General features: G+C 38.0%; 1 protein-coding gene and 1 long non-coding RNA gene across 6 annotated transcripts; one reads left to right on the top strand and one right to left on the bottom strand.

The window, feature by feature from the left end:
• Nucleotides 1-1894: 1894 nt before the first annotated feature.
• LOC107760939 (uncharacterized) lies at nucleotides 1895-15947 on the top strand. 4 transcript variants are annotated; one of them, XM_075253704.1, is made up of 10 exons: nucleotides 1895-2201; nucleotides 2312-2403; nucleotides 2988-3059; nucleotides 3733-3839; nucleotides 4294-4349; nucleotides 6383-6542; nucleotides 7680-7751; nucleotides 13763-14056; nucleotides 14827-15345; nucleotides 15415-15947. In XM_075253704.1, exons 1-10 carry the CDS (start codon nucleotides 2034-2036, stop codon nucleotides 15705-15707), a joined length of 1833 nt encoding a protein of 610 aa, XP_075109805.1. In that variant the 5' UTR covers nucleotides 1895-2033; the 3' UTR covers nucleotides 15708-15947. The 4 variants fall into 4 exon arrangements, with proteins under 4 accessions (XP_075109805.1, XP_075109801.1, XP_075109798.1 ...); XM_075253700.1 differs by having other exon boundaries at nucleotides 14833-15947; XM_075253697.1 differs by having other exon boundaries at nucleotides 14827-15947.
• An 8067-nt stretch (nucleotides 15948-24014) lies between these two features.
• Nucleotides 24015-25625, bottom strand: LOC107832460 (uncharacterized). Of its 2 annotated transcripts, none has more exons than XR_001658578.2 (3): nucleotides 25301-25625; nucleotides 24879-25194; nucleotides 24015-24422 (listed from the first exon to the last, which is right to left on the bottom strand). It is a non-coding gene; the product is annotated as an uncharacterized LOC107832460 (long non-coding RNA). The 2 variants fall into 2 exon arrangements; XR_001658577.2 differs by having other exon boundaries at nucleotides 24879-25107; nucleotides 25301-25613.
• Nucleotides 25626-25885: the final 260 nt, after the last annotated feature.

Raw genomic sequence — 25885 nt, 5'->3', positions numbered from 1 at the left:
ATTTGACACAATTCTTGTCATAAGCGAAGATGCCAATGATGACGTATTGTTGACACTTGATGTAGATTCTTCTTGTTTATTGTCTCCCATCTTTGACACAAATATTATTTAATAGCTGACGACACAAATCAAGATTATTTCCTTTCTGGTGTGGAAGATCAGACTAAGCTGCAACCACAGAGCATACTCAGACAGAACCTTGACTCAGTTACCAAGATAAATCTTTTCTGATGTGGAAGATCAGATTATGCTGCAACCACAGAGTATACTTAGACATTACCTTGGCTCTGATACCAATTGTTGCGGAAGCCAAATGTATATAGTGTGAATAAATCACAACTACTATACCAAAAATTATGACAGCAACCAAATAATTTTTAAGACAATAAAACAACAATAAAGGGAACACCAGAATTTACGAGGTTCGGCTAATTTTGCCTACTCCTCGGACACAACCAATATTTTATTCCACTCCAAAAATACAAGTGAAATAATACTAAAGAGAGAAGATACAAATGCCTTAAACAGATGAGAAGGCAAATGGGATATGTGTTTAAATCCTAAACATTAGGCCTTCTTTTATAGGGGGAAAATCCCCCCAAAATTCAAGAGTCCACCGATGTGGGACAAATTTGCCAAACTTCAACATAAATGAAATATTAGAGTAATAATTAACCGACGCGACAATCTTACCCCTTTGTATGGACTTCAAGTGACTATATATAAATTACCTCTATTTGTGTGGCTCATGTAGGGCGCTCTATGGCAAAAATTTACTTGCATTTTATGTTTGTACTAAACCATATTAACTTGTTATGATAAGTAATAAATTAAGGTAGAAATATATATTATTAAATAATTATGATTTAGTGATAATAGTGTACGTAAGACATTATGTATTTATTGAATTGATGTTAGACACCATGCGCAATGACTGTCATAAATGGAAACTTCTTTCTCCACGTCTGCCTCTTCCAATCTTTGCATAATATTATTTCACCTTTGTCCAATATGAAATTCCATAGACTATCCAACATTAAGTGCTGTGGTTATTATGAGGTAAAAGAGTACAACAAACTTTATTCTAACCCAGGCGACAAACGGAAACAAAATCAAGTTACTATTGTGATTAAAATGATAACGGAGTTATCATTTACGCTATCAGACAGCGAAACATTTGATATTAACTTTGCACTTGTTTAGCTTTTTGCTTATTGATATTAACTTTTCGAAAAGTTTCAAAATGAGGTTGACTCTCTATTTACCTATATAACCTGAAATTAATTCAAACACTTCATTATAATTCATTGAATCCGTATCATGTTTTACATGATTGTATTGATAAACGTAAACATATCTCTAGTACACATTCAAATGTTCATATAAATAATCGAGGCATCAAAGATATATGTTGAAACAAAATAGCTTATCTCTCTCGCAAGGATTTGCAAATTAATGAGATGAAAAATGCTTAGAGTCATTCACCTCCCAAAAAGCTTGTATTTAAATCAATCCTCATTTTCGGACCCTCCTTGTTTACCCATTATTTTGACCTTGACACCCTCGTACAATTACTAAATTGACTTTTCACTCTATTAGTTTGTCCAATCCTCGTTGAAAATAAGTAACCAACTTGTTATCTATGTAAATGGCTTTATCACCACACATTTGGATGGAAACTTGTAAGTCTCGTGATAAATTAGATTTAACATTGTTATTCTAATATGTTGAAGCAAATTACATACTACTATTTTATCAATTAATGATATCGATCATAAAAATTTAATTATAATTACCTCACAAGTAAATTAATTGTATAAATATTTCTTACGCGGACGTTGCACAGAATAGAATTTTTTTACTATATTTTAAGTACTCAATCATATAAAATGACAATTCCGAAGTGTATCAAATAGTGAGAGTCTCTGAACCGGGCCAGAAAAGTGTCCTCTTGTCCGGCCCGGAGCGTCTCTTCTGTTAAACCCCTTAAACCCTTGGACTCTCTTCCCTCATTCTTCTCAACTTCCTCTACAATGGAGTCTCTTCTAGGGTTTATCGAACCACCAGCTGACGACGAAATCGCTGAAACCAACTCTCAGGGATTCAAATTGGTTCCGTGGATAAGCTGGGATGAATGGAACTCTGTTCGAGATTCCCTTTTCTCTTCTTCTCCTCCTTCTGTTGCTTTTGCTCTTCAAAGGGTAACTAACTCCCAAAAGAAAAAACACTTTTTCCCTTCTATATTTTTTGCCCTAATAATTTTTTCTCTTGCTATAAATTTGAATTGAATACTTTTTTGGGGGAATATTAGATATCGACGTGGAGGAGCAGAGGGTGCATTCCTGTTGCAGTAGAAGTTACAGCTTCAATTATTGAAATTCAGCAAAAAGATGCTTTTTTCAGGTCACTCTTTACTGATTCAACCTTTTTTTGCCTCTTTGTGTCCCAATCTAAGTTGCTCGGACACGGGTGAGGGTGTCCGACACGGGTGCGGATCTAGAGGTCGTATCCTTCGAGGTGTAGATTCTAAGATTCGGGGATACGGATCCTAGTATGGATACGGGTACGGAGATCCGGCTAAAAATAATTCAAAAATTGTTTGACCATATCCGGTACGGATCCCATACCCACACCCGTACTAGTGTCGTGTCGACACGGGTGCGGCACCTAAACTGCCGTGTCGGAGCAACTTAGGTCAGAATAATGCCTCATTGAACTTTCCTTTTTAACCTATCCCGAAAAGAACGACAAAATAATTTAACTCTACGCTTTTCATTATAGCCATACAAATACTGGGTATGTTGTTGTTGTTGTTTAGGACCATAAGTTTCAATTTTCTGAAAATTCCTGCCTGGTCAAACAAGATCACATAAATTGGGATGGAGGGAGTATACGTTAGGAGTGAGTTGTTATGTTGATTTATCCTCTTATGTATATTGCTTGGGAGTCCTAAAATGAACATTGTTCTTGGTAATTCTTTTTTGCAGGAAGGACCTAGGTGGAAATGCTTTGCAATCAGAAGAAATGCTTTCTATGCTATATTGCATGGCAATTATGAGGTACATTTGTCACTAGTTTTTTTTTTAAAGAAAATTTTCCTCCGTTTGTGTGATTTGCGAGAATGCCCTTTTTTTTAATGGTAATATAACACCATTGTTAAAAAATTGTGATGTTATTTACACTTTGTTTTCTTTGTATTTTTAGAAGTTAAATAAATTTATTTTATTCATATACACCAAGATGGTCTAAAAAAAGTATATACGAGATAAGTGTAGGCTCAACTACATTCATCTATCAAATTTTCCCAACTATCTAATACAAACAAGTTATCCTCTCTTTATGCCAAAAAATAAAAGTGAAAAAGGGCAGCCCGGTGTACAAAGCATCCTGTGTTCACGCAGGGTCCGGGGAAGGGCCACACCCCAAAGGGGTGTGATGCAAGCACCAGTGGCTGATACCACGGCTCGTATCATTATAATAGTTGTGAAATCTTCTATTCTTTCATTATAGTACAAAAAATGACACAATCAGCAGTGTCTTCTTTGCAGTCTTGTTGGTCGAACTTCTCGTTGTACACTTTTAAGTTTATTCTTTATTTAACTTTTCATCTTTTCCCTCTTATTTGTGAGGTTGTTGTGGCTAAAATGGTGGTATATTAGGATAGCAGTTGTGTGTGGGTGAGTGCTTTGTTAGCTAGCAAAATCAGCATAATAATGATAACTACTTTTCAAGGCTTGTAAATGGCGTTGTTGAGAAGACCCGCAACAAAACAGAAATCTCTATAGGTGAGGCAGCCAATGATATTGGAATTCCACGTATGCTGATTGACGTTCGCCATGGTGAGTGTTTATGCATATTTACAACTTCAAAACTGGCAATTGTTGATTGTTAAATGTAAGTCAGCCTTATAAGAAAAGTTGTTAAAAGTGTACGTCAGTTTTCATTATCCACCGAGTTTCGAACCATGCGCCACTGGCCCTCGGAGATTTCTCGGTCATAAAAAGAAAATGTAAGTCAGTTATACATAGCATCAACGAGTAGATTTCTAACCAAAAAAAAGAGTAGAATTATTGCAGTCTTAGTGAGTGAGTAAGCTAGTAATAGAGATATAGCGATGCATCAACTTGTCCTCCTTCTGCATCTGCTGTAGGCTAAAAATAATTGGAAGCAATATACGATATGTTACTTATTGCATCAGTTAGCAATATTGGTTTGGCTGTGGCTTATGATTTTCCAACGGAAATTCAAATTTGAAAAAGTTCCTTTCTTAAAGTGGTTGCTATTTCCTTGTAGAGGGCTCTCATCGTGATCTTCCTTCACTGCAGTTGGTCCGTCTTGCCTCTACCAAGGTAGATATCTTTCTTTCCCTCTATAACCTTTTGCTTAAGTATGTATCGTTTATTATATTATTACAGTCGAAGCTATGACTTCCTGATGTTCTATTTATCAGAGAAAAAGGTTCTTGAAGTTCCATTCCACTTTGACATCTATAGTAGTATATAGTGTAGTGGTGGATTCTCTTCTAGAAATACAGAGATATTGTGGTTTGTAGTGATAAAACTAATCGGAGGAGGCCAAATTATGTTTGCTGTAATCTAAGGTCTAGCTGCAACACTAGGTGTGAGATGATTTGCTTCAGGCTCGGTGTTCAGGGTCACTTTGGAACCTGTGCTAGCAGGCTGGATAAGCTGTCCAGTAGATTAGCTGAGGTGCTGCGATTTGGCCCAAACATCACCGATATAAAAAGAGACACATGCAGCATATCCTCTTCTTTAGCCGTTTAGCGATAGATTTCTCATTCTCTAGTTATTGGAAAATGATTGATTCCTAAGTCTCTATATTATTTGTAGCTTTGTGGCTTGTGTTATTCTTGTGATGCAGTCTTTTCTGCCTTAGTAACACTTATGAGATCCTCTTGGATAACAGCAGGTTTTCCATTTTCTCTTGTTATTTCTGTAGGATCTAGGTTTTCTGCAGTATATCTCAAAAAAAATGGATATAGGTTTTCAGCAGTGATTTAAAATGAATTTGGAGCCGACTGAGTGAACTATTTGGTCTAAGAACAGACATTTCATCTCTGCTTGCATGATATCGGCTGAATAAGCTGCTTTTGAGTGGTAGATATCTTTGATCTGATCTGGACTGGGAAGCTTGCCAGTTGACAATATTATATTTTCAGGTTCTCAGACTATGAATAAATGTAAATGAGATTGACCTTAGCTTGTTTGGTTTTTCCTAGCAAGCATCAACTAGATGTGGAAGAAGATAAAACTGAAGGAAACATTTTCTGGAGGACGATTTTTTTTTTTGGGACAATGAAAATCATTGTAAAAAGATAAAATAGAGAGAACGGAAGGAAGCATGATCTTGCATCACATTTGTTATACTGAATAGCCGTGGACATTGTGGAGAAGTGTTGAAATGCTATAATGATTAGGTCATAAAGATGAAGCTCTTTGCTGGAAACCTTCCTTGCACTTGATTGCAATGGTTTAGACAACATGTGACGTAGGCATGTCCATGAGCTGGGTGGAGCAGAATCCAGCTTGTTTGCTCGGACTGGGGTGCGGGTATCCAATCTGGGTGCGGATCTAGATGTCGAGTCCTCCATAATCCAAATTTTAAGATTCCGGAGTATGGATCCAAATATACGGGTATGGGTGCGGGGATTCAACTAAAAATAATTCAAAATTCTAAAAATAGATCTATAAAAATATCCTAAATTATGAGAAATATTCTGTGGTTGTGGAGTGCAGTTAATAATTCAATCTTTCATTTTGAGAATTTCTCAAGTTGTAGGCACTAGGCACTAGCAGGCAGCATCTAAAAGTCAATCTTTCATTTTTCATTTTTCCTCAAATTTGTCCATGGATTGTGGTCAAAGTACCCGATCTCGATTGACCAATACGAAACCCACACCCTGACCAGTACCAATGTCGTGTCAACACGGGTGCGGCGGCTAAAATGAAGAGTCTTTACAACATAGGCGACTATTGAGCATCCCGTGGCCTTGTTATAATTCCAAGCGCATGTGGGTTTTGGCTGGACAAAGTTGTTCTATCTTTTTCTTTTTCTTTCCCCATACCAATAATTCAAATTTCTATCCTTGAACCTTGTACAATCTTTTGAATCACTTCAAGGCCTTTAGCTACTGTCATTTGTTCATGATTCATCCATCCAAACTCTATACTTCTACAATTGATTAAATTAAAGCTAGAAAAGGTAATCTATTTTATAGAATGGAGAATAAGGAGTAAACCAAAAATAGAACATGGTGACGAGTAGACATTAAGTTTCTTTTCCTCATGTCTGTAAGAGTGAGTCAACTGACAAACAGAAAGTCCCAGCTGGATCATGTTTTAAATGATGTCAATAATTTCAGGCACTTGACTGGTTGAAATCATATTATTGGGAACCGCAAAGCAAAGCAATTCGAAGGGATCCAACAGCCAATCTGAGGAAAGAAATCAAACACAGATTACTAGAGATGGCTTCCTTAGTGGAAATGAAGCAGACTACTAGATCAAGTACTTCAGAAAAGCGTGAGTGAAGTTCTAACCTCTTGTTATATTATGGTGGTTTTGCCTAGTGATATTATCCATTGTTTAATCTTCTTGCATGAGGATTATGATCTCCTTGATGTCTGGTACATTAACATAGTATGTTTGTAAGCACCTGTAGGTGTGGTGCAGAGTATACGAATATAATCTAAATTAAAACCATCAAAGCACATTGTATGAATGTAAATATCACCATTACAACTGTCCTTGACGTGTTTTCATTATTTTTTTCATGTTTGAAAATGATTAATGGTCACATCAATAGTTTCACTTTCAAATACATATCTACATAACAAACTAAACAATCATTCAAAAATTCCATCACTAAATTTGCTACACAATTCACTTTCAATGAAGAGAAAGCTCTTTCCGCTTGCAACATCGACCGGTAATATCATACAATCACTAGATGTTAATGATTTGTCTATTGTATTAAGTTTCGCAGATCACGATTTGCACCAGGTTAGTAACTAATAGAAAAGAAAATTAAAAAGTAACATTTGCTTAGAACAACACCCATTATTTTTCTTGTCTTATTTTTCTCTCTGTACTTCCACCTCTGAGACATTCAGGGGATGGCAACTGGATTTCACTAGATGGCACATCACTGAATGGAACCTCTATTTTGCTCTTAAATCTCATTGAACTATTTCTTTTCATTGAGGTGCAGGTTCTTTCTCCTCATCTTGGTAAAACATAAAAGATATCGTGATTTTGTTGATAGTTAGTTTTCCTGATGTTTCTGTAGAAGTTTTGATTCTAATCACTGGAGGATTCCATTTTTCGTCATAGATATTTTGCTTGAACAAGTGTTCACGGCTGCGTAAACTTTGTTCTTGCTGTCTATTGCGAAGTTATTGTCATAGTTTGATACTGTTTCACGCCTGTATGTGTTGAATGGTTTTGAGTTGGTCCTGCAGCTGGAATTGTTCTCATTAAAAACAAAGGAAAAGGAAAAGGAAGTATACTTTGTGCATGGAGTTGATTGACATTATGATCAGCCAATACAACTTCTTGCTGGGCTTACTCTTTTGTTCCCCTTTTCCTTTTGATAAGATAAGTAGTGCAAAATTTCCGCTTTTCTCCTAGTTTTCCGATAAGTTTGGTTCAATTATACAGGAATCAGGCCGGCGCAGCTTTGTGCAAGAAACAAGTTTCTCCCTGTCACCTCTGGGTTGCTACCATGTTCTGGTAATTTTATTCAGCTTCAAGCCTCTAAGTCCACGGTTCATGTCTGTGGCAGTGTTGCTGCATCTACTTTTATGAAGTGTGCTTTAGAACAATTTCTCTACCTGTTTTGAAAATCTATCGCACACGAAAGTTTGCCACTTACAGTGATTTGCTGTTGTTAGAGATAGCTATGTAATTGTCCCACATTGGAATAGGAGTAGTATCCCCTTTGTATAGAGTAGCTATAAATAGCACCTCTTGTATTGCATCACATACAATATCAATATATCATATAAATAGCACCTAAGGATTATATTTATTGTTAGAGATAGCTATGTAATTGTCCCACATTGGAATAGGAGTAGTATCCCCTTTGTATAGAGTAGCTATAAATAGCACCTCTTGTATTGCATCACATACAATATCAATATATCATATAAATAGCACCTAAGGATTATATTTATTGTTAGAGATAGCTATGTAATTGTCCCACATTGGAATAGGAGTAGTATCCCCTTTGTATAGAGTAGCTATAAATAGCACCTCTTGTATTGCATCACATACAATATCAATATATCGTATTTTCTCCCGTGCCTTCTCACATGGTATCAGAGCTATCGTGAGAGATTTATCGCTGTGCATAAATTCCAGCGATTCCGGGAAGTAAAATCAGTCACCGGAACCCTTTTTTTCCGACGACTTTCAAAGTTGTTTTGCGTCTGTTTTGTCTCGGTCAGTGTTGCGCACAAAATCCAACACTACCACAAGAGTAGTCACTGTCCGGCGACCAAATCCCAGTGAAAATCTTCGGCGGTACCGTAGCTGTCCAAAGAAAATTTTCCGGCGAAGTTCCAACGTTGCGTGGGCCACCTTCCGGCCATTTTTTGGCGACGACTCTTCAGGACAGATTGTTTCCCTTGCAATTTCGAGCCTACCATCCAGGTTACACCAAATTCCGACCACTTTTTTATTTTTCCGGCGTGAATAGTGATTTCAAAAAGTTGACTTCCGGCCATTTTTTGAAAAAAGTTCCTTCAGAACAGTTGGGTCTTCTGGTAATTCCGATCCTACCCCTACTGTTTTTATTTCATTCCGACCACTTTGAATATTTTCCGGCTGCAACAGTAACTTTCCAACTGCTACAGTAGTTTACTATTCTGGTTCAGTGTTCCTTACTCTATTTTCAGTGGATTACAGTTGATTATTTCTCTTATTTGGTAATAATTTACAAGATGTCTTTGGGAATTGATGTTTTTGGGTCTAAAAGCATGAGTTCTGGAAACTCTAATGTTATGATTACCTCGGAACCTTTAATGGGAGGTTCAAACTACTTAGCTTGGGCTTCATCTGTCGAGTTGTGGTGTAAAGGTCAAGGTGTGCAAGATCATCTGATTAAACAGTCTAGCGAAGGAGATGAAAAGGCGATAGCGCTTTGGGCAAAAATTGATGCTCAATTATGTAGCATCTTGTGGCGTTCTATTGATTCTAAGTTGATGCCTTTGTTTCGGCCATTCCAGACATGTTATTTGGTTTGGGCAAAGGCTCGTACGTTATACACTAATGATATATCTCGCTTCTATGATGTGATATCACGGATGACAAACTTAAAGAAGCAAGAATTAGATATGTCTACTTACTTGGGTCAGGTACAGGCAGTCATGGAGGAATTTGAGACATTGATGCCAGTTTCTGCTAGTGTGTCAAAACAACAAGAGCAGCGACAGAAAATGTTTCTAGTTCTTACACTCGCTGGACTTCCTCATGATCTTGATTCAGTACGAGACCAGATTTTGGCGAGTCCGATTGTCCCTACAGTTGATGAATTATTCTCTCGATTACTTCGCCTTGCTGCAGCACCAAGTCGCCCAGTGATTTCATCACAGATACTTGATTCCTCTTCCTCTGTTCTTGCATCCCAGACAGTGGATGTTCGGGCATCTCAAGCTATGGAGAATAGATGAGGAGGCGGTCGTTTTGGGAGATCTAGACCCAAGTGTTCTTATTGTCACAAACTTGGACACACTCGCGAAATGTGTTATTCCTTAAATGGCCGTCCACCCAAAAATGCCTACGTTGCTCAGAGCGAGACTACAGGTAACCAGGGCTTTTCTGTATCTAAAGAAGAATATAATGAGCTCCTTCAGTATCGAGCAAGTAAGCAAACATCTCCACAAGTAGCCTCAGTTGCCCAGACTGACACTCCTATTGCTGGTAATTCTTTTGCTTGTGTTTCCCAGTCTAGTACTCTTGGACCATGGGTCATGGACTCAGGCGCTTCTGATCATATCTCTGGTAATAAATCACTTTTGTCGAATATTGTATATTCACAGTCTCTTCCTACTGTTACTTTAGCCAATGGATGTCAAACTAAGGCACAAGGAGTTGGACAAGCCAACCCATTGTCTTCTATCACCCTAGATTCCGTTCTTTATGTACTTGGTTGTCCTTTTAGTCTTGCATCTGTTAGTCGTTTGACTCGTGCCCTCAATTGTGGTATATATTTTATTGATGTTTCTTTTATTATGCAGGACCGCAGTACGGGACGAACAATTGGTACAGGTCGTGAATCAGAAGGTCTTTACTACCTTAACTCGCTCAGTCCTTCCACAACATGTCTAGTTACAGATCCTCCAGATCTAATCCACAGACGTTTAGGACATCCGAGTTTATCCAAACTTCAAAAGATGGTGCCTAGTTTATCCAGTTTGTCTAGATTAGATTGTGAGTCGTGTCAGCTTGGGAAACATACCCGAGCTTCCTTTACACGTAGTGTTGAGAGTCATGCAGAGTCTGTTTTCTCCTTGGTTCATTCTGATATATGGGGTCCTAGTAGAGTCAGTTCAACCTTGGGATTTCGTTATTTTGTTAGCTTTATTGATGATTACTCAAGATGTACTTGGCTTTTCTTAATGAAAGATCGTTCTGAGTTATTCTCTATATTCCAGAGTTTTTGTGCTGAAATCAAAAACCAATTTGGTGTCTCTATCCGCATTTTTCGCAGTGATAATGCCTTAGAATATGTATCTTCTCAGTTTCAGCAGTTTATGTCTTCTCATGGAATTATTCATCAGACATCTTGTCCTTATACCCCTCAGCAAAATGGGGTTGCAGAAAGAAAGAATAGGCACCTTATTGAGACTGCTCGCACACTTCTAATTGAGTCTCGTGTTCCGCTGCGTTCTTGGGGCGATGCAGTTCTCACAGCTTGTTATTTGATTAATAGGATGCCTTCATCTCCCATCAAGGGTCAGATTCCACATTCAATATTGTTTCCCCAGTCAGCCTTATACCCTCTTCCACCTCAGGTTTTTGGGAGCACATGTTTTGTTCATAACTTAGCCCCGGGGAAAGATAAGTTAGCTCCTCGTGCTCTCAAGTGTGTCTTCCTTGGTTATTCTCGTGTTCAGAAGAGATATCGTTGTTATGCACCTGATCTTCATAGGTACCTTATGTCAGCTGACGTCACATTTTTCGAGTCTAAACCTTTCTTCACAACTGATGTCACTTCTGCTGACCACCATGACATATCTGAGGTCTTACCTATACTGACTTTTGAGGAGTTTAGTAATCCTCCTCCACCTTCAACCATAGAGGTTTCACCCATACCAACTTTTGAGGAGTCCAGTGTTATCCCTCCTAGTTCCCCAGCCACAGGAACACAACTCTTGACTTATCATCGTCGTTTGCGCCCTACATCAGGCCCATCTGGTTCTCGTCCTGCACCTGACACGGCTCCTACTGCGGATCCTGCTCCTAGTACACCGATTGCACTTCGAAAAAGTATACGGACCACACTAAACCCTAATCCTCATTATGTTGGTTTGAGTTATCATCGTCTGTCATCTCCCCATTATGCTTTTATATCTTCATTGTCCTCGGTTTCCATCCTTAAGTCTACAGGTGAAGCATTGTCTCATCCAGGATGGCGACAGGCTATGAGTGACGAGATGTCTGCTTTACATACAAGTGGTACATGAGAGCTTGTTCCTCTTCCTTCAGGTAAATCTACCGCTGGTTGTCGTTGGGTTTATGCAGTCAAAGTTGGTCCCGATGGCCAAATTGATCGACTTAAGGCACGTCTTGTTGCCAAAGGATACACTCAAATATTTAGGCTAGATTACAGTGATACCTTCTCTCCAGTGGCTAAAGTGGCATCAGTTCGCCTTTTTCTATCCATGGCTGCAGTTCGTCATTGGTCCCTCTATCAGTTGGACATTAAGAATGTCTTTCTTCATGGTGATCTTGAGGATGAGGTTTATATGGAGCAACCACCTGGTTTTATTGCTCAGGGGGAGTCTCGTGGCCTTGTATGTCGCTTGCGTCGGTCACTTTATGGTCTAAAGCAGTCTCCTCGAGCCTGGTTGTAAGTTCAGCACGGTTATCCAGGAGTTTGGCATGACTCGTAGTGAAGCTGATCACTCTGTGTTTTATTGCCACTCTGCTTCAAGTCTATGTATTTATCTGGTAGTCTATGTTGATGATATTGTTATTACGGGCAATGATCAGGATGGTATTACTAATCTGAAGCAGCATCTCTTCCAGCACTTTCAAACTAAGGATCTAGGCAGATTGAAGTACTTTCTAGGTATTGAGGTTGCTCAATCTAGCTCAGGTATTGTTATTTCTCAAAGGAAATATGTGTTAGACATTCTTGAGGAAACAGGGATGACAGGTTGCAGACCTGTTGACACGCCGATGGATCCGAATTCTAAACTTCTGCCTGGACAGGGGGAGCCGCTTAGCGATCCTGCAAGCTATAGGCGGCTGGTTGGTAAATTAAATTATCTCACAGTGACTAGGCCCGACATTTCTTATCCTGTGAGTGTTGTAAGTCAGTTTATGAATTCTCCCTGTGATAGTCATTGGGATGCAGTTGTCCGCATTATCCGGTATATAAAATCGGCTCCAGGTAAAGGATTACTGTTTGAGGATCGAGGTCACGAGCAGATCGTTGGGTACTCGGATGCTGATTGGGCAGGATCACCTTCTGATAGACGTTCTACGTGTGGATATTGTGTTTTAGTAGGAGGAAATTTGGTGTCCTGGAAAAGTAAGAAACAGAATGTAGTTGCTCGGTCTAGTGCAGAAGCTGAATACCGAGCAATGGCTATGGCAACATGTGAACTAGTCTGGACCAAACAATTGCTCAAGGAGTTGAAATTTAGTGAAATCAGTCGGATGAAACTTGTGTGCGATAATCAAGCTGCACTTCATATTGCATCAAATCCGGTGTTTCATGAGAGAACTAAACACATTGAGATTGATTGTTACTTCGTCAGAGAAAAGATACTCTCAGGAGATATTACTACGAAGTTTGTGAGATCGAATGATCAACTTGCAGATATTTTCACCAAGTCCCTCACTAGTCCTCGCATTGATTATATATGTAACAAGCTCGGTACATATGATTTATATGCTCCGGCTTGAGGGGGAGTGTTAGAGATAGCTATGTAATTGTCCCACATTGGAATAGGAGTAGTATCCCCTTTGTATAGAGTAGCTATAAATAGCACCTCTTGTATTGCATCACATACAATATCAATATATCATATTTTCTCCCATGCCTTCTCACAGCTCTTTCCTCCTTTGTAGCTATTTTAGGAAAACTGAGGATTCAACATTGGAACTATTAAAGCTTCGTACAGTGACAATTTTATGCATTGAGTGCATTAGCAAGTTGATGCTTTGAAAAGATTAGTGTATCCTTTGAGGATTACAAATGCTCACAGTCACATCCTTTAGGATTCAGGACTGTTACCACCATTTAGGTTCTTTCGAAGGTTCTATTTATTGTAGAGTTTAGCATCTTGTTTGGTCAATTAACTCTCGTGCAGTGATATCTGTATAAATACTGTGTGGCTTGAAAATTAAAATGGTACTTAGAATATAGAGTTGCTTCCTGCAAAGTTTGTTATGTATGATGCTTAATTGATGAAAGCGATTTGCTGATTATTGATGGCATATGCTTTAGCATCTGCATATTTATTTTGTTTTAGGTGATCTTAAGTTTTCTGGAATAATTTGTGTTTCAGGTTCTAAGAAACAGCTTACCAGAGCTACCAAAGCCGTTCTTCGGTTATATACTTCCTCTTCTTCCGAAGTGATATCTGTGCTTTTGGAACTTATGCTGCAGCCATTAGATTCCCCAAATGGGGAGTTAGTGAACGCTTTGAAATTCCATGATATCATTGACAGCCACAGTGCATATGATTATTGGAAACCAATACTGAAAAAACTGTCAAATAGAGAACCAGAGTTGCTTCTGACTCTTCTGCAGGCAGCTCTTGACAAAATCGAGACTCTGGAGGCCATGAAACATGAACTTGGTAAGTGAAATTCTGGTTTGAGACGTCTAAGGAAGCATTTTTTAGACTTTCGTTATTACTTGTGCTTGGTCTTGTTGTAAGATGCACTTAGTAATATACCTGGGACTCAGGAACATGGAATTATGCATGTTCTAGTATGCAGTCAACTTTGAAATTGATAAACTAGGCGCTGGGAGCTACATTAAATAGTGTGTTCTGACTGTATTTCCTTTCAGATCTCGTTTCATCTATGCTAAATATTCCAAATGCTTCAAGCAGTCGGTTGGTTCGCAAACTAGTGATACAGGCATTATATATACAGGGATGATATGTATAAAAACTGTTCAGTGGAGATTCTAATACCAAATTGCAGAATTAGCTTTAAATGTTTTATATAGTAATACAAGGCGCCTTACTTCAATTGTATTTTCTCACTTTAGGTGCTCTTACCAAATATGAATATTCTTATTCGATATTCTATCCATTATCTTATAAGTTATCCAAGTAGTATTATTTATGGAAAAATGAAAATGGTGACCAGACATTATACTAATAATGCAGAGCGGCTAGAATGATTGTATTAGTAAGGCTAAGTTTTATGCCAAGTTATTTCTTACATGAGAGACCAGACAAGCCACGGGTGTTTTAGTTCATCAGAGTACATTTGAAGTTGAATCTTAGTTGAACCAGAGTTGCTATGATGCTTCTCTAGTTTTATTTTAATTTTATTTGCTTGATTAACAAAATGGGTTTTAGCGTATTATTGATGACTTGTTTCTCTAATGAATCAGTGTCAGGTGAAAATTGCTTTTCAGGAAATGAAAATGAATCTCTCCGACTTCAACTATTATTCTATCTATGTGAAGAGGTAGTTGGAAATCTGAAGACACTGAAGCCTCTTAACCGTAGTGATTCTGCTGCTGACAGGGAAGATTCTTCAAGAAAACTTGGTCTTCCAGAGGCAACGCTGCAACAAATATTACGTAAATGTTTACTTTTGTCCTCTCACACCAATAATCAGCTGATGGATTCAGTTCTTGTCATTGCTCAGATTATGGGAAGGAATTCTTTATTCCATAAGTTAAATAAGCTCTGCTCACTGAGCGTATTTGATTCAGAGATTATTCACTCGGATCCTTCCACCAGTAGTTCAGAAAGCTTCCTACTATCCAAGGGGGAAGATTCTCTTCGCCAGGCTGCTCAGAAGCTTGAATTAATTAAGCACCAAGTTGTGAAGGGCAATAACGTGAAGACAGCAGATGCCGGGAGCAGATGGGTAGTTGCAGAAGCATGGAAACCATGCCCCACTGGTATGCTGCCCCACACATTTGGTTCTACTGGCCGTCTTCCGATTCTTGATTTTGTTGATGATTCAGCAGAAGTTGCAAAATCATCCGACAATGATATCCCAGAAACTGATAAATGTGGATGCAAGCGGGATGCTTCCTCTGCGATTGAATGCTTGGACGACCATCCTAATATGAAGAAAATGAGGAAGACAGAGGAGCCTGGTGATAGCAACAACGACAGGGATTTTCTCTCGGATAAAAATGACAACGACGACATGCCTTTGGAAGGTTCAAAAGGCCACCTGCTGATTGGTGGAGTGTGGAGAAAGGTTTCAAAGGAGGAGCTGCATGATATTGCAAGAGCTGTGAAGATTTTGATTTAATCAAAGCCTTGTGAGACGGCTTCGCTTTGGCAGGGGGGTGAGAGCAAAATGAAAAGGTCTCTGTTTCTGTTGCACGTCTGCCATCAATTTTGCAGCTTGTAAATTTTTTGTCAGTGGATTTTGCTTGTAATCTCCAAGAAATTTTAATTTATCTGTTACCTGCTTGACACCACTGTTAAATTTTATAGATTAATAATACAAATTTGATTATGCTAAAATTGGCATTGTTTTATGCTAAAATCTAAGTGTAATATTAATACTTTTATTTATTTTTATTTTTTTGGAAAAAGAGAAATTTCATTAATAACAGTTATGGAGGCATTACATCATTATTAGTAATAGTCGGGATAATACTAAGATTTCCAAGCACTGCTAGTGTATTACATTAGAGCTAGATACTAGTCTAGTAATAGATGCTTCGTTTTTGTCATCATGGATCACCCTCTTTACTGTATCCGGAGGTGAGTGCAAAATAGTTGTAGTAGAGCTTAGGTGTTGTTGCTTGGAGCCCAATTTACACAAAAAGTGCGCTACTTTGTTGTCTTCACGGAAGTTGTGCCAGACCACTGGATTCCCCAATTTCTTCAACAAGTACCTGCATTTCAAGATAATATTAGTATAAGCAGGAGAGATATTGTGTTGAAGCAGCTGGATTATGTCCGTTGAGTTAGTGTCAATCTCCAGTGGTGCTAGTCTTTTGTCATGTGCCAATTTTAAACCTGCATGAAGTGCTTGTAATTCTGCATGAGTAGAGTTGTAGGCTTTGATTTTGTTAGTAAATCCTACAATCATGTCTTCGCGACTATTTCTTATTATACCCCTAATGGCTCCCGTGTTTTGGTTACTCACGGAAGCATCTATGTTTAATTTGTAGTTGTGGGGTGGTGGTGGGTTCCATTTAATGTGTACCGGAATTTTGTGTGTTGTGCATTTGTAATTGGAGGCTAGTAATTTAAACTCAATAGCTCGTGTGTTAATCATATGATAATTTAGGTTGTTTGGGTAATTGTGGAAGCAATTGTTGTTTCTATTTAACCAAAGGTGTCATATTGCAAAAGGAAAAACATCCTCCCAAGTAATGGAGTTGTGATTAACCGGTACTTGAAGATCTTTGATAGCTAAAAGCCAGTGTTTGTTGTGGGGGATGGTGTTGATGTCAATGCCTGTGCTGTCACAAATTGAGCATGCTATAGTGCATTCCAGGAAGATATGAGTTATGATTTCTTCTGCCATCTTACAAATCAAGCAAGTATTGTCAATTGAGACACCAATTTGGTGAAGGTAGGAGTTAGTGGGTGGCCTATTTTTTAAGCATTGCCATAGGAAAAATTTGATTTTGTTTAGGGTATGCAGTTTCCAGATCCAATCATAGTCAGTGGTCTTTTGGATGTGTTGGTGAAGTAATTTGTAAACTGAGTAGGTTGTGAAGGTGCCATTTGTGTTGAGTATCCAAATGGGTGTGTCTACTGCAAGGGGGTTTTGTGAAAAAGGGATGGGTGATGTCAGTAGTAATATTTTTGGGTAGCTCGAATGATATTTTGGACCAGTTCCACTGATTGTTTAGCCAGATCTAGTCAAGGGTTAAGTTGCTATCATTTTTGTTAAGAGGACCCTGAATGATTGAGCGGATGTTTATTTTGTTTGGGGTCCAACAACCATAGTAGAAGTTTATGGATTTACCATTGCCAATATCCCAAGACAATCCTTTGTTGATGGTTTCCCATCCTTTTAGTACATTTTGCCAATGAAGGAGGTGGTCTTGATATTAGGCTTATTGTTTTTTTTTTTTGAATTAGAGTATCTACCCACATTGTTGATGGATTGGTAAATAGTCTCCATGCAAGTCCCGCTCGAATGGCCTGGTTTTTGTGCCATGCCTTGGGTATCCCTAGGCCACCTAACTCTTTTGGAAGGGTTACAACATCCCACGAAATGTAGTGTATCTTTTTTTTAGTTGTAGTTGTCCCCCATATAAAATCACGCTGGATTTTATCAATTTGGTGAAGTACCTTTTTTTGAAGGGATATGTACTGCATATTATGGTTAGGGATAGCATTGAGGGCAGCTTTTGCAAGGGTTGCTCGTCCCGTAAGAGTGAGAAAATTTGTTTTCCAGTTAGAGAGCTTGTTTCTCATATTGTCAATTATAAATTGGAAATCAGATGGTTTGAGCTTGTTATTGGTAATTGGGAAACCCAAGTACTTTCCAAATTGGTTGGTTGGGTTAACGTTAAAAAGATCTATTGCATAGTCTTTTATGGCAGTTGGGCAGTTACTGGAGAAGAGAATTTTGGATTTGGTATTGTTAATTTTGTGGCCTGATAGGGAACAAAAGGTTGCTAAGGAGTGGTGAATTGTATTGATAGTTTTTCTATTTGCTTGGGCCATGAATGTCAAGTCATCTGCGTAAAAGATATGTGATACATGAGGTCCTTCTGGTCCAATTTTAATGGGGTTTCACAGGGTAAGGTCCACTTGGTGATGTATATAAATTGAGAGTAATTCCATGGTTAAAATGAACAGATAGGGGGATAGGGAATCCCCTTTTCTAATCCCCCTCGAGGGTTCAAAGAAGTTTGTTTGAGCACCATTTACTAAGAATGTTATTCTACTTATGACTATGCAGTTCATGATCAGGGATGTGATTTTTGGTGGGAATTTGAAGAAAACAAGGGACTTGTAGACAAACAACCATTCTAGCCTGTCAAAGGCTTTTTCAAGGTCGATTTTAATAATTAGTTGTCATTCATCCCTTTTCTTTTTTTGAACTGGTTTATAACTTCTTGTATAATAATGGCATTATCACATGTTCACCTACCTTTTAAGAAGTTGACCTGACATGGGCTGATTAATTCAGGAAGGAAGGGTTTGATCCTGTTAACAATTATTTTGGTGATTATTTTGTATGTGGTGTTGCAGAGACCTATTGGTCAGAAATTATTAAGGTTATTTGCATGTTTGAATTTGGAAATGAGGCATAGTAAGGTTTGATTTATTTCCCCGGGGATTCTAGATAGGGAGAAGATTTCTTTACATAATCGTGTGACAGAGGGTCCCACAATATTCCAGTGACGTTGATAGAATATTGGGTGCATCCCATCTGGTCCTGGGGCTTTGTATGGCTTGAATGAATATACTGCAGAAATGATTTCTTGGGTAGCTAGTGGCCTATCTAAGGAGGAGAGATCTATATTCGAGAAATTTGTGTGGGCACTTTTAATAGTATTCCACTCCGATAGTGTATTACTGGTAGTGAATATATCTTTGAAATATTGGTGTGTATGTTCAATGATTTTTTGGTGATGCGTAATCCAATTATCCGCATTATCTTTAAAAAAGGATATACTGTTACGCCTTCGCCTATTTAGGACAGATATGTGAAAGAATTTAGTATTTGTGTCGCCCTCATTGAGCCAATTCATGCGTGATCTAATCTTCCAGTGATCTTCTTCCAGTCGAAGGATGTTGTTACACTCATTAATTAGTGTGTGCTCTAAAATTTTATGGAAAGTGCTATAGGTATAGCTTGCCGAGTTTTGGATTCCCTTAATTCTAGCCAGTAACCTTTTTTTATTGGCAAAGATATTACCAAAATTTTGAGTACTCCATTCACTGACATTATTTTTGAAACAAATTAGGGCATCATTGAGGTTTCTATTATCCCAGCTTTTCTCAATGACTTTACTAAACTCAGGGTGGCTTAGCCAATATTTTTCGGGTCTAAATGGCTTATTTGGAATTTTCCTAGTATTAGTAAGTCTGAGTAGTAAAGGATTATGGTCTGAGTATGTCTTAAGGGAGGTGAGTAACTAACACTGAAGGGTATTGTTCCAGCCAAGATTCGTTTGCAAGGCATCGATCAAGTCTTTCTAGTATAAGACCTTGCCTCCTATTTCTGTGGTTGGACCACGTGTACCGACAACCTTTGAATCCTAGGTCAATTAAGTTGCAGTAGCTTATACAAGACCTAAATTTGGAGGATCTATTCTTATTAATATTCCTTCCTCCCCATTTCTCATTTTGATTTAGGACATCGTTAAAGTCACCACCTATTAGCCAAGGTCCTTTGTAATTGTCAAAAATATTCTTTAGGCTATTCCATAACTCTAACCTATTTGATAAATAGTTACTAGCATAAATTGAACTAAAAAGCCAAGGGTTGTGATTTGGTAATACCTAGACTAGAGCATGAAGTTCCTGATCAGTCTGTCTAACATGCTTCACTGCTACCATTATGACTACCCACATGATGACCATACCACCAGCTCTGCCAACCGCTGGTATTTCTATTGAGTTCAAGAAATTGAAATTTGTCCTAAGAGTTGCATGGTTGTCTATTTTTGTTTCCAGTAGGGCCACCATGCATGGGTTGTAGTTATTAATGAGTTCCTTAAAGTTGCGTCTGAAGTCTACATTTTTTGCGCCTCTTACGTTCCAAATGATTATACTGGTGGGTGTATTCATGATAGGAGAGTAATTTTGGAGAATAGTTGCATGGTTATTTCCCTTCATGAAGGGGCTGTCCCTCAGAGTAGGGTTCAGTAGCACTGCATACTTTGCTGTTGCAGTATTGATCGATGGAGTTATCTCTATTGAGCACCTTTGTAGTGCCACTGGGCATCGTAGTATGTATTTCTTGTCCTCCCTCTCCGGGAATAACATAAGGGTTATATCTCTTATGGTTGAGATTTATGTGAATGAACTTCTTCCCGAAGGGTGGGGGTCACAACTTCTTCTGCTTTTGCACTTCCTGGTCCAGATTTGGACCTTGTTCCATCGGAGGGGCCACATGGGGATGGGGCTAGTCTTGTTGAGGTGTCCAAGGAAAAAATAGAGGGTTCATTTCTGTCACCTCCTGTGATGGAAAAAGGGTAGTTCGAACATTTGGTTCATGTTCAGGAGGGGGTTGAAGTGCTGTGGAAGGTTCCAATAGTTGTGCATTGTGTGGTAAAGAGCAGGGGCTACTGCTGGGGTTAGGGGGTCGAGAATATTTGCCATCCACATATGGTTCATGTAATTGTCCATGGCCATTCTCATCCCCTCTGCCACTACTTGTGCTAGAAAGTTTGGATTTTGGAAAATCACCATGACTTCCTGTCCCTCTATCAACATGGAGAAGAAGAGAGCTTGGCCTTGGAGACCCTGTTCGATCCATGAGGTAGGTTGGTGGTCCCGGTGTTGTGGTTGGGTTGCATAGACTAGGTTTGGAATGTGCATGGGGTTGTTTGGATTGTTGAAGTTCATCGTGGGAGCTTGAAATGAGCTCCTGGGCACTTTATGAGTTAGTAGTGCCAGACGTGACCTTTTGTTTAAAGGTAATAGTATATTTGGCATTTTGTTGTTGTGAAGTATTTATTTTTAATTTTCCGGAGGGCTGCTGTAAAGATAGGGGAATGATTGTGTATCTTTTGTTGTAGATTCAAATTGAGTGTGATTGGTTGGATTAGGCGTGTGAGAGTATATAGTGTTTGTTTGGTTAGGCGTGTCCATAGGTGTGTCCATTTGGACAATGTCCACTGACAAGTGTTTGCATGTGTGTTGGAAATTATGTTTCCATGAACTCATTTTCCTTCAATTGGAAGAAAATATTTTCCCTGCCAGGAGCGAAAATATTTTCCAATCTTCACTGTCCTATTCCCCACCGTCACCAATCCCCACCCATCCCTACCCCCTACCCCCACCCCATGCCCACACCTACTTACAACCCAACCCTATTCCACCCCCTGCCCTACCCCCACCACTCGCACCCCACCCACCTTGCCCCCACTCCACCCCCTGCCCCACCCCCACCCAACTCCTTACCCTCACCTTCGCCCCCAAACCCCCCACCCTGTGCCCCTTTCCCCCTTCTCGCCCCCTCCCCCAAACCTCCCATCACTCCATAGTGTTTGCCTAAATTATACCCGTATTTTCTTAAATTAATATTTTTTACTCACTAATCAAACACACAAAAGTATTTTTTGAAAATATTCTCTACTCACCAATCAAACATGGAAAAATATAAGTGATAAAACCATCATTGTCAAGGAAGACATTTTCCTCCGTACCAAATACACAAAATTCGGCTTCAAATGAGAAATTCAAGATTTGTTTATCCAATTTTTGTTTATTATCCCATATCTTTCATCATTTCATTTTCCTCTTAAAAATGTTGTTTACTGGACATAATTGAAAGTGGTAATCATGAAATTTATGTATCATATTTGCTATGTTAAGCTAGGTATATTTGAGGCCTAAAGTTATCCAGACCTGTTCTGGTTCTTCTTAGGTCTCTCCATATTCTTTTTATATATACATATATACATAGCATATCAATTTCTAATACAGCAAACGGTGATTTTGAGATTGAAAGCTCTATGCCTTATTTCACAGGATTTTCTGGAAGAATTCTCGACAATCAACATCATGGCGAAAATACTACACCTCAAAATGGCACAGAGAGTGCAATTGAGACAATTGTCAATCTTCTCATTCGCTATACGACGGTGGGTGCCATAGGCATGGGTGTGGTCTAATTTTCTGGACTGGAAGCAAATTAAACTCGCTTGGAAATGGAGCAAGATTCACAAGAATACATGTAAGGAATCTCGAGAAAGCTGAGGCAAGTCCAACAAGAAATCAATCAAATCAAGGCATGGATTTCAAATTATCAAGCATTTGGGAGACAATGCGTGTGGATGGGGCTCTGGTCAAGGCAATTAACTATGACTGAGGCCAGTTGATGCTCGAAGATGTAAACACATTGCTGACTAAGGTCGCAAAGGATTTCTCGCGGTATTTTGGCATTGAAAATTGTAATTTCAGGTTATTATATTTATAGTAGTGAATTTGCCCGCGGTCATACACCTTCGTCTAAAATACACGCAAAAAATAATCCAAGAAGCTGACAGCCAATTATTCTAATCTTCTTTGTACTATTGGAAGCATTTGCTTTTAAGGCAGAGAATAATGGCATAAAACACAAACATATAAGGGATGCATTTGCAGCTGTAATTTGAAGATAGACGGAATAATCGAGAGCTCGTCATACGCAAATCAGAACATCTGACATACAACATATTTGTCAAAGGCAAACCAGAATATCTAATATACATATTTTACATAGTCAGGCCTCAAGGGTAAAGCAATACAGTTCTCTCGAGCAAAGTAATGTTTATTTTTGCTTTCAAGTAAATGTGGTACTAATATTTCCACTCATAAGGGTTTACTAAGGCCCTTAGATGAAAACTCATGCAGTATTGTTAGTTTTCTTCTAAATGTATAATATTAGAAAATAGCAGAGAGCCGATGAATATTTATCTAAGAAAAAAATTTGGGGAAAACAAAAAAAAAAGAGAGAAGAAAATATACATATGTAGATTTTTACACCAAAAGCATTTATGGTCGAGGAAAATTTAGGATGAATAGACTTGACCCATTAGCCATGGTGTTGGTCCCTTTAGTTTCACTTTTGCTTCCGAATTCACATTTGCTTCATAAAGAATCTGTTACCATTTGAAATGGTAACTTCAATGTCAGTCTGTCATATTGGCAATTTAATTTTCCTATCCAACTTCCATGGCAAAGGCATTTGAAGGGAAAAAATTGAGGCTAAAAGTCAATACCTGATGCATAATGCACCAGAAATTAAACACCAAAATTATTGCTAAAAAAAGAAAGACCATATATATTTTACATTGGGATCAAATATTTTAAACACATTAGTTCGGATACAATCAAAATAATAGGCTAAAATCAGTTTCAATCTTTTAATTTTTACGTTCCTTGAAACAGGAAAAAAATACCCTGGTTTTCTATTGATGGTATGAGCATCAGCATATGAGGAGGTAAACCCAATACATTTCCTTGGTTCTCCACTTGTTCAACATCTGCATTAATTCCACCATTTCCCCTAGTGTAACGAACAAAAATAGTGTCATCTTGATTCCTACTTCATCTTTATCATGGCAGTTGCAGCATATAATGTTGTCCTAGCCAAAGAATAAGTGAATACCACAATAATGTATCTCTAGCTCTTTGTTTTGTTACGCTTAATTCATACACATAGTCATGATTATTTTCTCTCTTGATGCGACACTAAAGCTAAAACTTTCAAATTAGAATTACTGTTTTCGAACAAAAATATAACTAAGATCTTTAATACAGTTCCATTAAAAATCCATTAACCGAGCCAAAATCATCCTTCATCAGCTTTCAACTTTGACCATTAAATCTTTCTATCCTGGCTGAAACCAACCTCAAGCATAACTACAGGAGAGTAAACTTAAATTAACATTCATCACACCAAACTGTGCACTGATTCGCCGGGTTGAAATTATGCAATATTTATATTATCATTAAAAGACAAAAGATCTAAAATATTCAGTATCCGGACATGTTATCATCATCCTCCAAGTAGCAATACCACATTGAGCATCATGGAATTGTGAATTAAAGAAAAACAATGATTTGCTAATGGAAAAATAACTCTAAAACAATAATCATAACCAAAAGAAATTTCATATTACTTGTCCAATACTTCCAAAAAGTTCTTGGAGTTCTTCAACGGTAACATCAGAAATATTTGAGTTACTGGGCTACCCTGACCACCACCACGGACATCAGATCAAAAATTTCCACCATTACCAACATGGCTAGCAGTTGAGGGGATATGATGCAGGTCCACTACTGTAACTTTCAGGCAGAGTAATTGCATCTTTGGTATAGTCGGCGAAAGCTGTGAATTGGTAAAATCACAAAATGAGAATTTACTTCCTAACCTGAAGCTTATGCAATGTCATTAAACAGGAAAAAGGAATTAAATATAAGAATTATAACTATAATTATGTGAAGATTAAAATGGAGTGTCCTTTCGGGGATAGAAGATTGAAAATAAACCAAGTTGCAATTGCGAATAATTCTATATTATGGTAGGATATGGCAGATTGAGGACATTAGAACAATTTTAATCATTCAAACAACAACAATCATTAACACTAATATAACCAAAAGCTATGTCTAGATTAAACTAATTATCTTTTGTCTTCTACATTTAGGTTTTTTTCTTAGCGCAAAGTAAACGGCAACTCCGAATAGCTGCTATTATCAAAGAAAAATTGTTGCAATTTCTTGGTAGAAGAACACAACTGCAAGTAAAGTTAAATAACTTAACCAAAATTAATGTGTTTCGAACCTCACAATGGGGAAATCGAGAGGAGAACGGCGAGTCGTCTTCTCTTTTTCCCGCGCCATAAGCACGATTTGTGAAGTCGCTGAAAGGACAATTCATATGTCCGTCTCCCAAAAAGCATATAAACAACGGTTTAGAGAAAAAAAGGAATTAAATATAAAACCAATGAATGATAACAATGGTTGATCTTTTGCTACAAAAACTGGAAAAAAATACTTCTCTGTGATTGAACCTGCAAGAGAAAGTAAAGACAGATCACCAAAAGCTTAAATATTTTGGTGACGGCATGTATTGATAAAACAGGCCAAGATCGTTTTTCCTGTTAAAATAAATAAATCAAAAGAGCAAAACCTGAAGAATATCAGATTTGAAGCAAGAATTTTTTATTGAATTAAAAAGAAAAATGAAAAAAAAAAATAAGATACCCGTCTTTTCCCCCTTAGATTACCAAGTTGAGTTGAATTCCAAGTCATATCACATACAGTGCAATTTTGACATGGACCTTGATGGATTTCAAGAAGAAAAGTCGAACTCTCTTTTTATCCATGGAGGAAAAGTGGAACCCTCTTTTTATCCATGGAGAGAAAAAAGAGATATTAGCGTTTGAAATTGTTGTCATTCAAAGAGGAAGAAGAAAGGGTTTTGGTAGAAATTAATGGGCTATTACTACCAATGAAGGAAGAATGAAACGGTTGGGTTTCTCAATAAAATTAATAGTTAATAGGTAAAAGAAAGAAGAAGAAATTTATTACTCCATTGAACTGAATAAGGTAAATAGGAAAAAAGAAGAGAAAACTAAAAAAACGGAGAAAAAAGATAAAGGCAGTTGTTGATCAATTAGGCATGCCACATCAGCAAGCTAACATCCCTGTTGTATATATAGACTAGTAAAATTGTCCGTGCTTTGGGCGGTAGTAAAAAAAATGCTGACATAATTTTTTCCTAATATTTGAGTATTAAAAACATTTAGTCCTTAAGAGCAAATATGGAGTAGATTTCATGTTTTAACC

The sequence above is a fragment of the Nicotiana tabacum genome, chromosome 1 (assembly GCF_000715075.1).
Source record: "Nicotiana tabacum cultivar K326 chromosome 1, ASM71507v2, whole genome shotgun sequence".
In the NCBI taxonomy this organism is placed as follows: domain Eukaryota; kingdom Viridiplantae; phylum Streptophyta; class Magnoliopsida; order Solanales; family Solanaceae; genus Nicotiana; species Nicotiana tabacum.
This window is presented reverse-complemented; position numbering and strand designations above follow the sequence as displayed.

Bases quoted from the DNA above. Each gene is read 5' to 3' on its own strand.
- LOC107760939 (XM_075253697.1), top strand. From the start codon at position 2,034: ATGGAGTCTCTTCTAGGGTTTATCGAACCACCAGCTGACGACGAAATC. The intron at 6,543-7,679 runs GTGAGTGAAGTT...TCAATTATACAG, and splicing joins ATCAAGTACTTCAGAAAAGC to GAATCAGGCCGGCGCAGCTT. The intron at 7,752-13,762 runs GTAATTTTATTC...TTTGTGTTTCAG, and splicing joins TGGGTTGCTACCATGTTCTG to GTTCTAAGAAACAGCTTACC.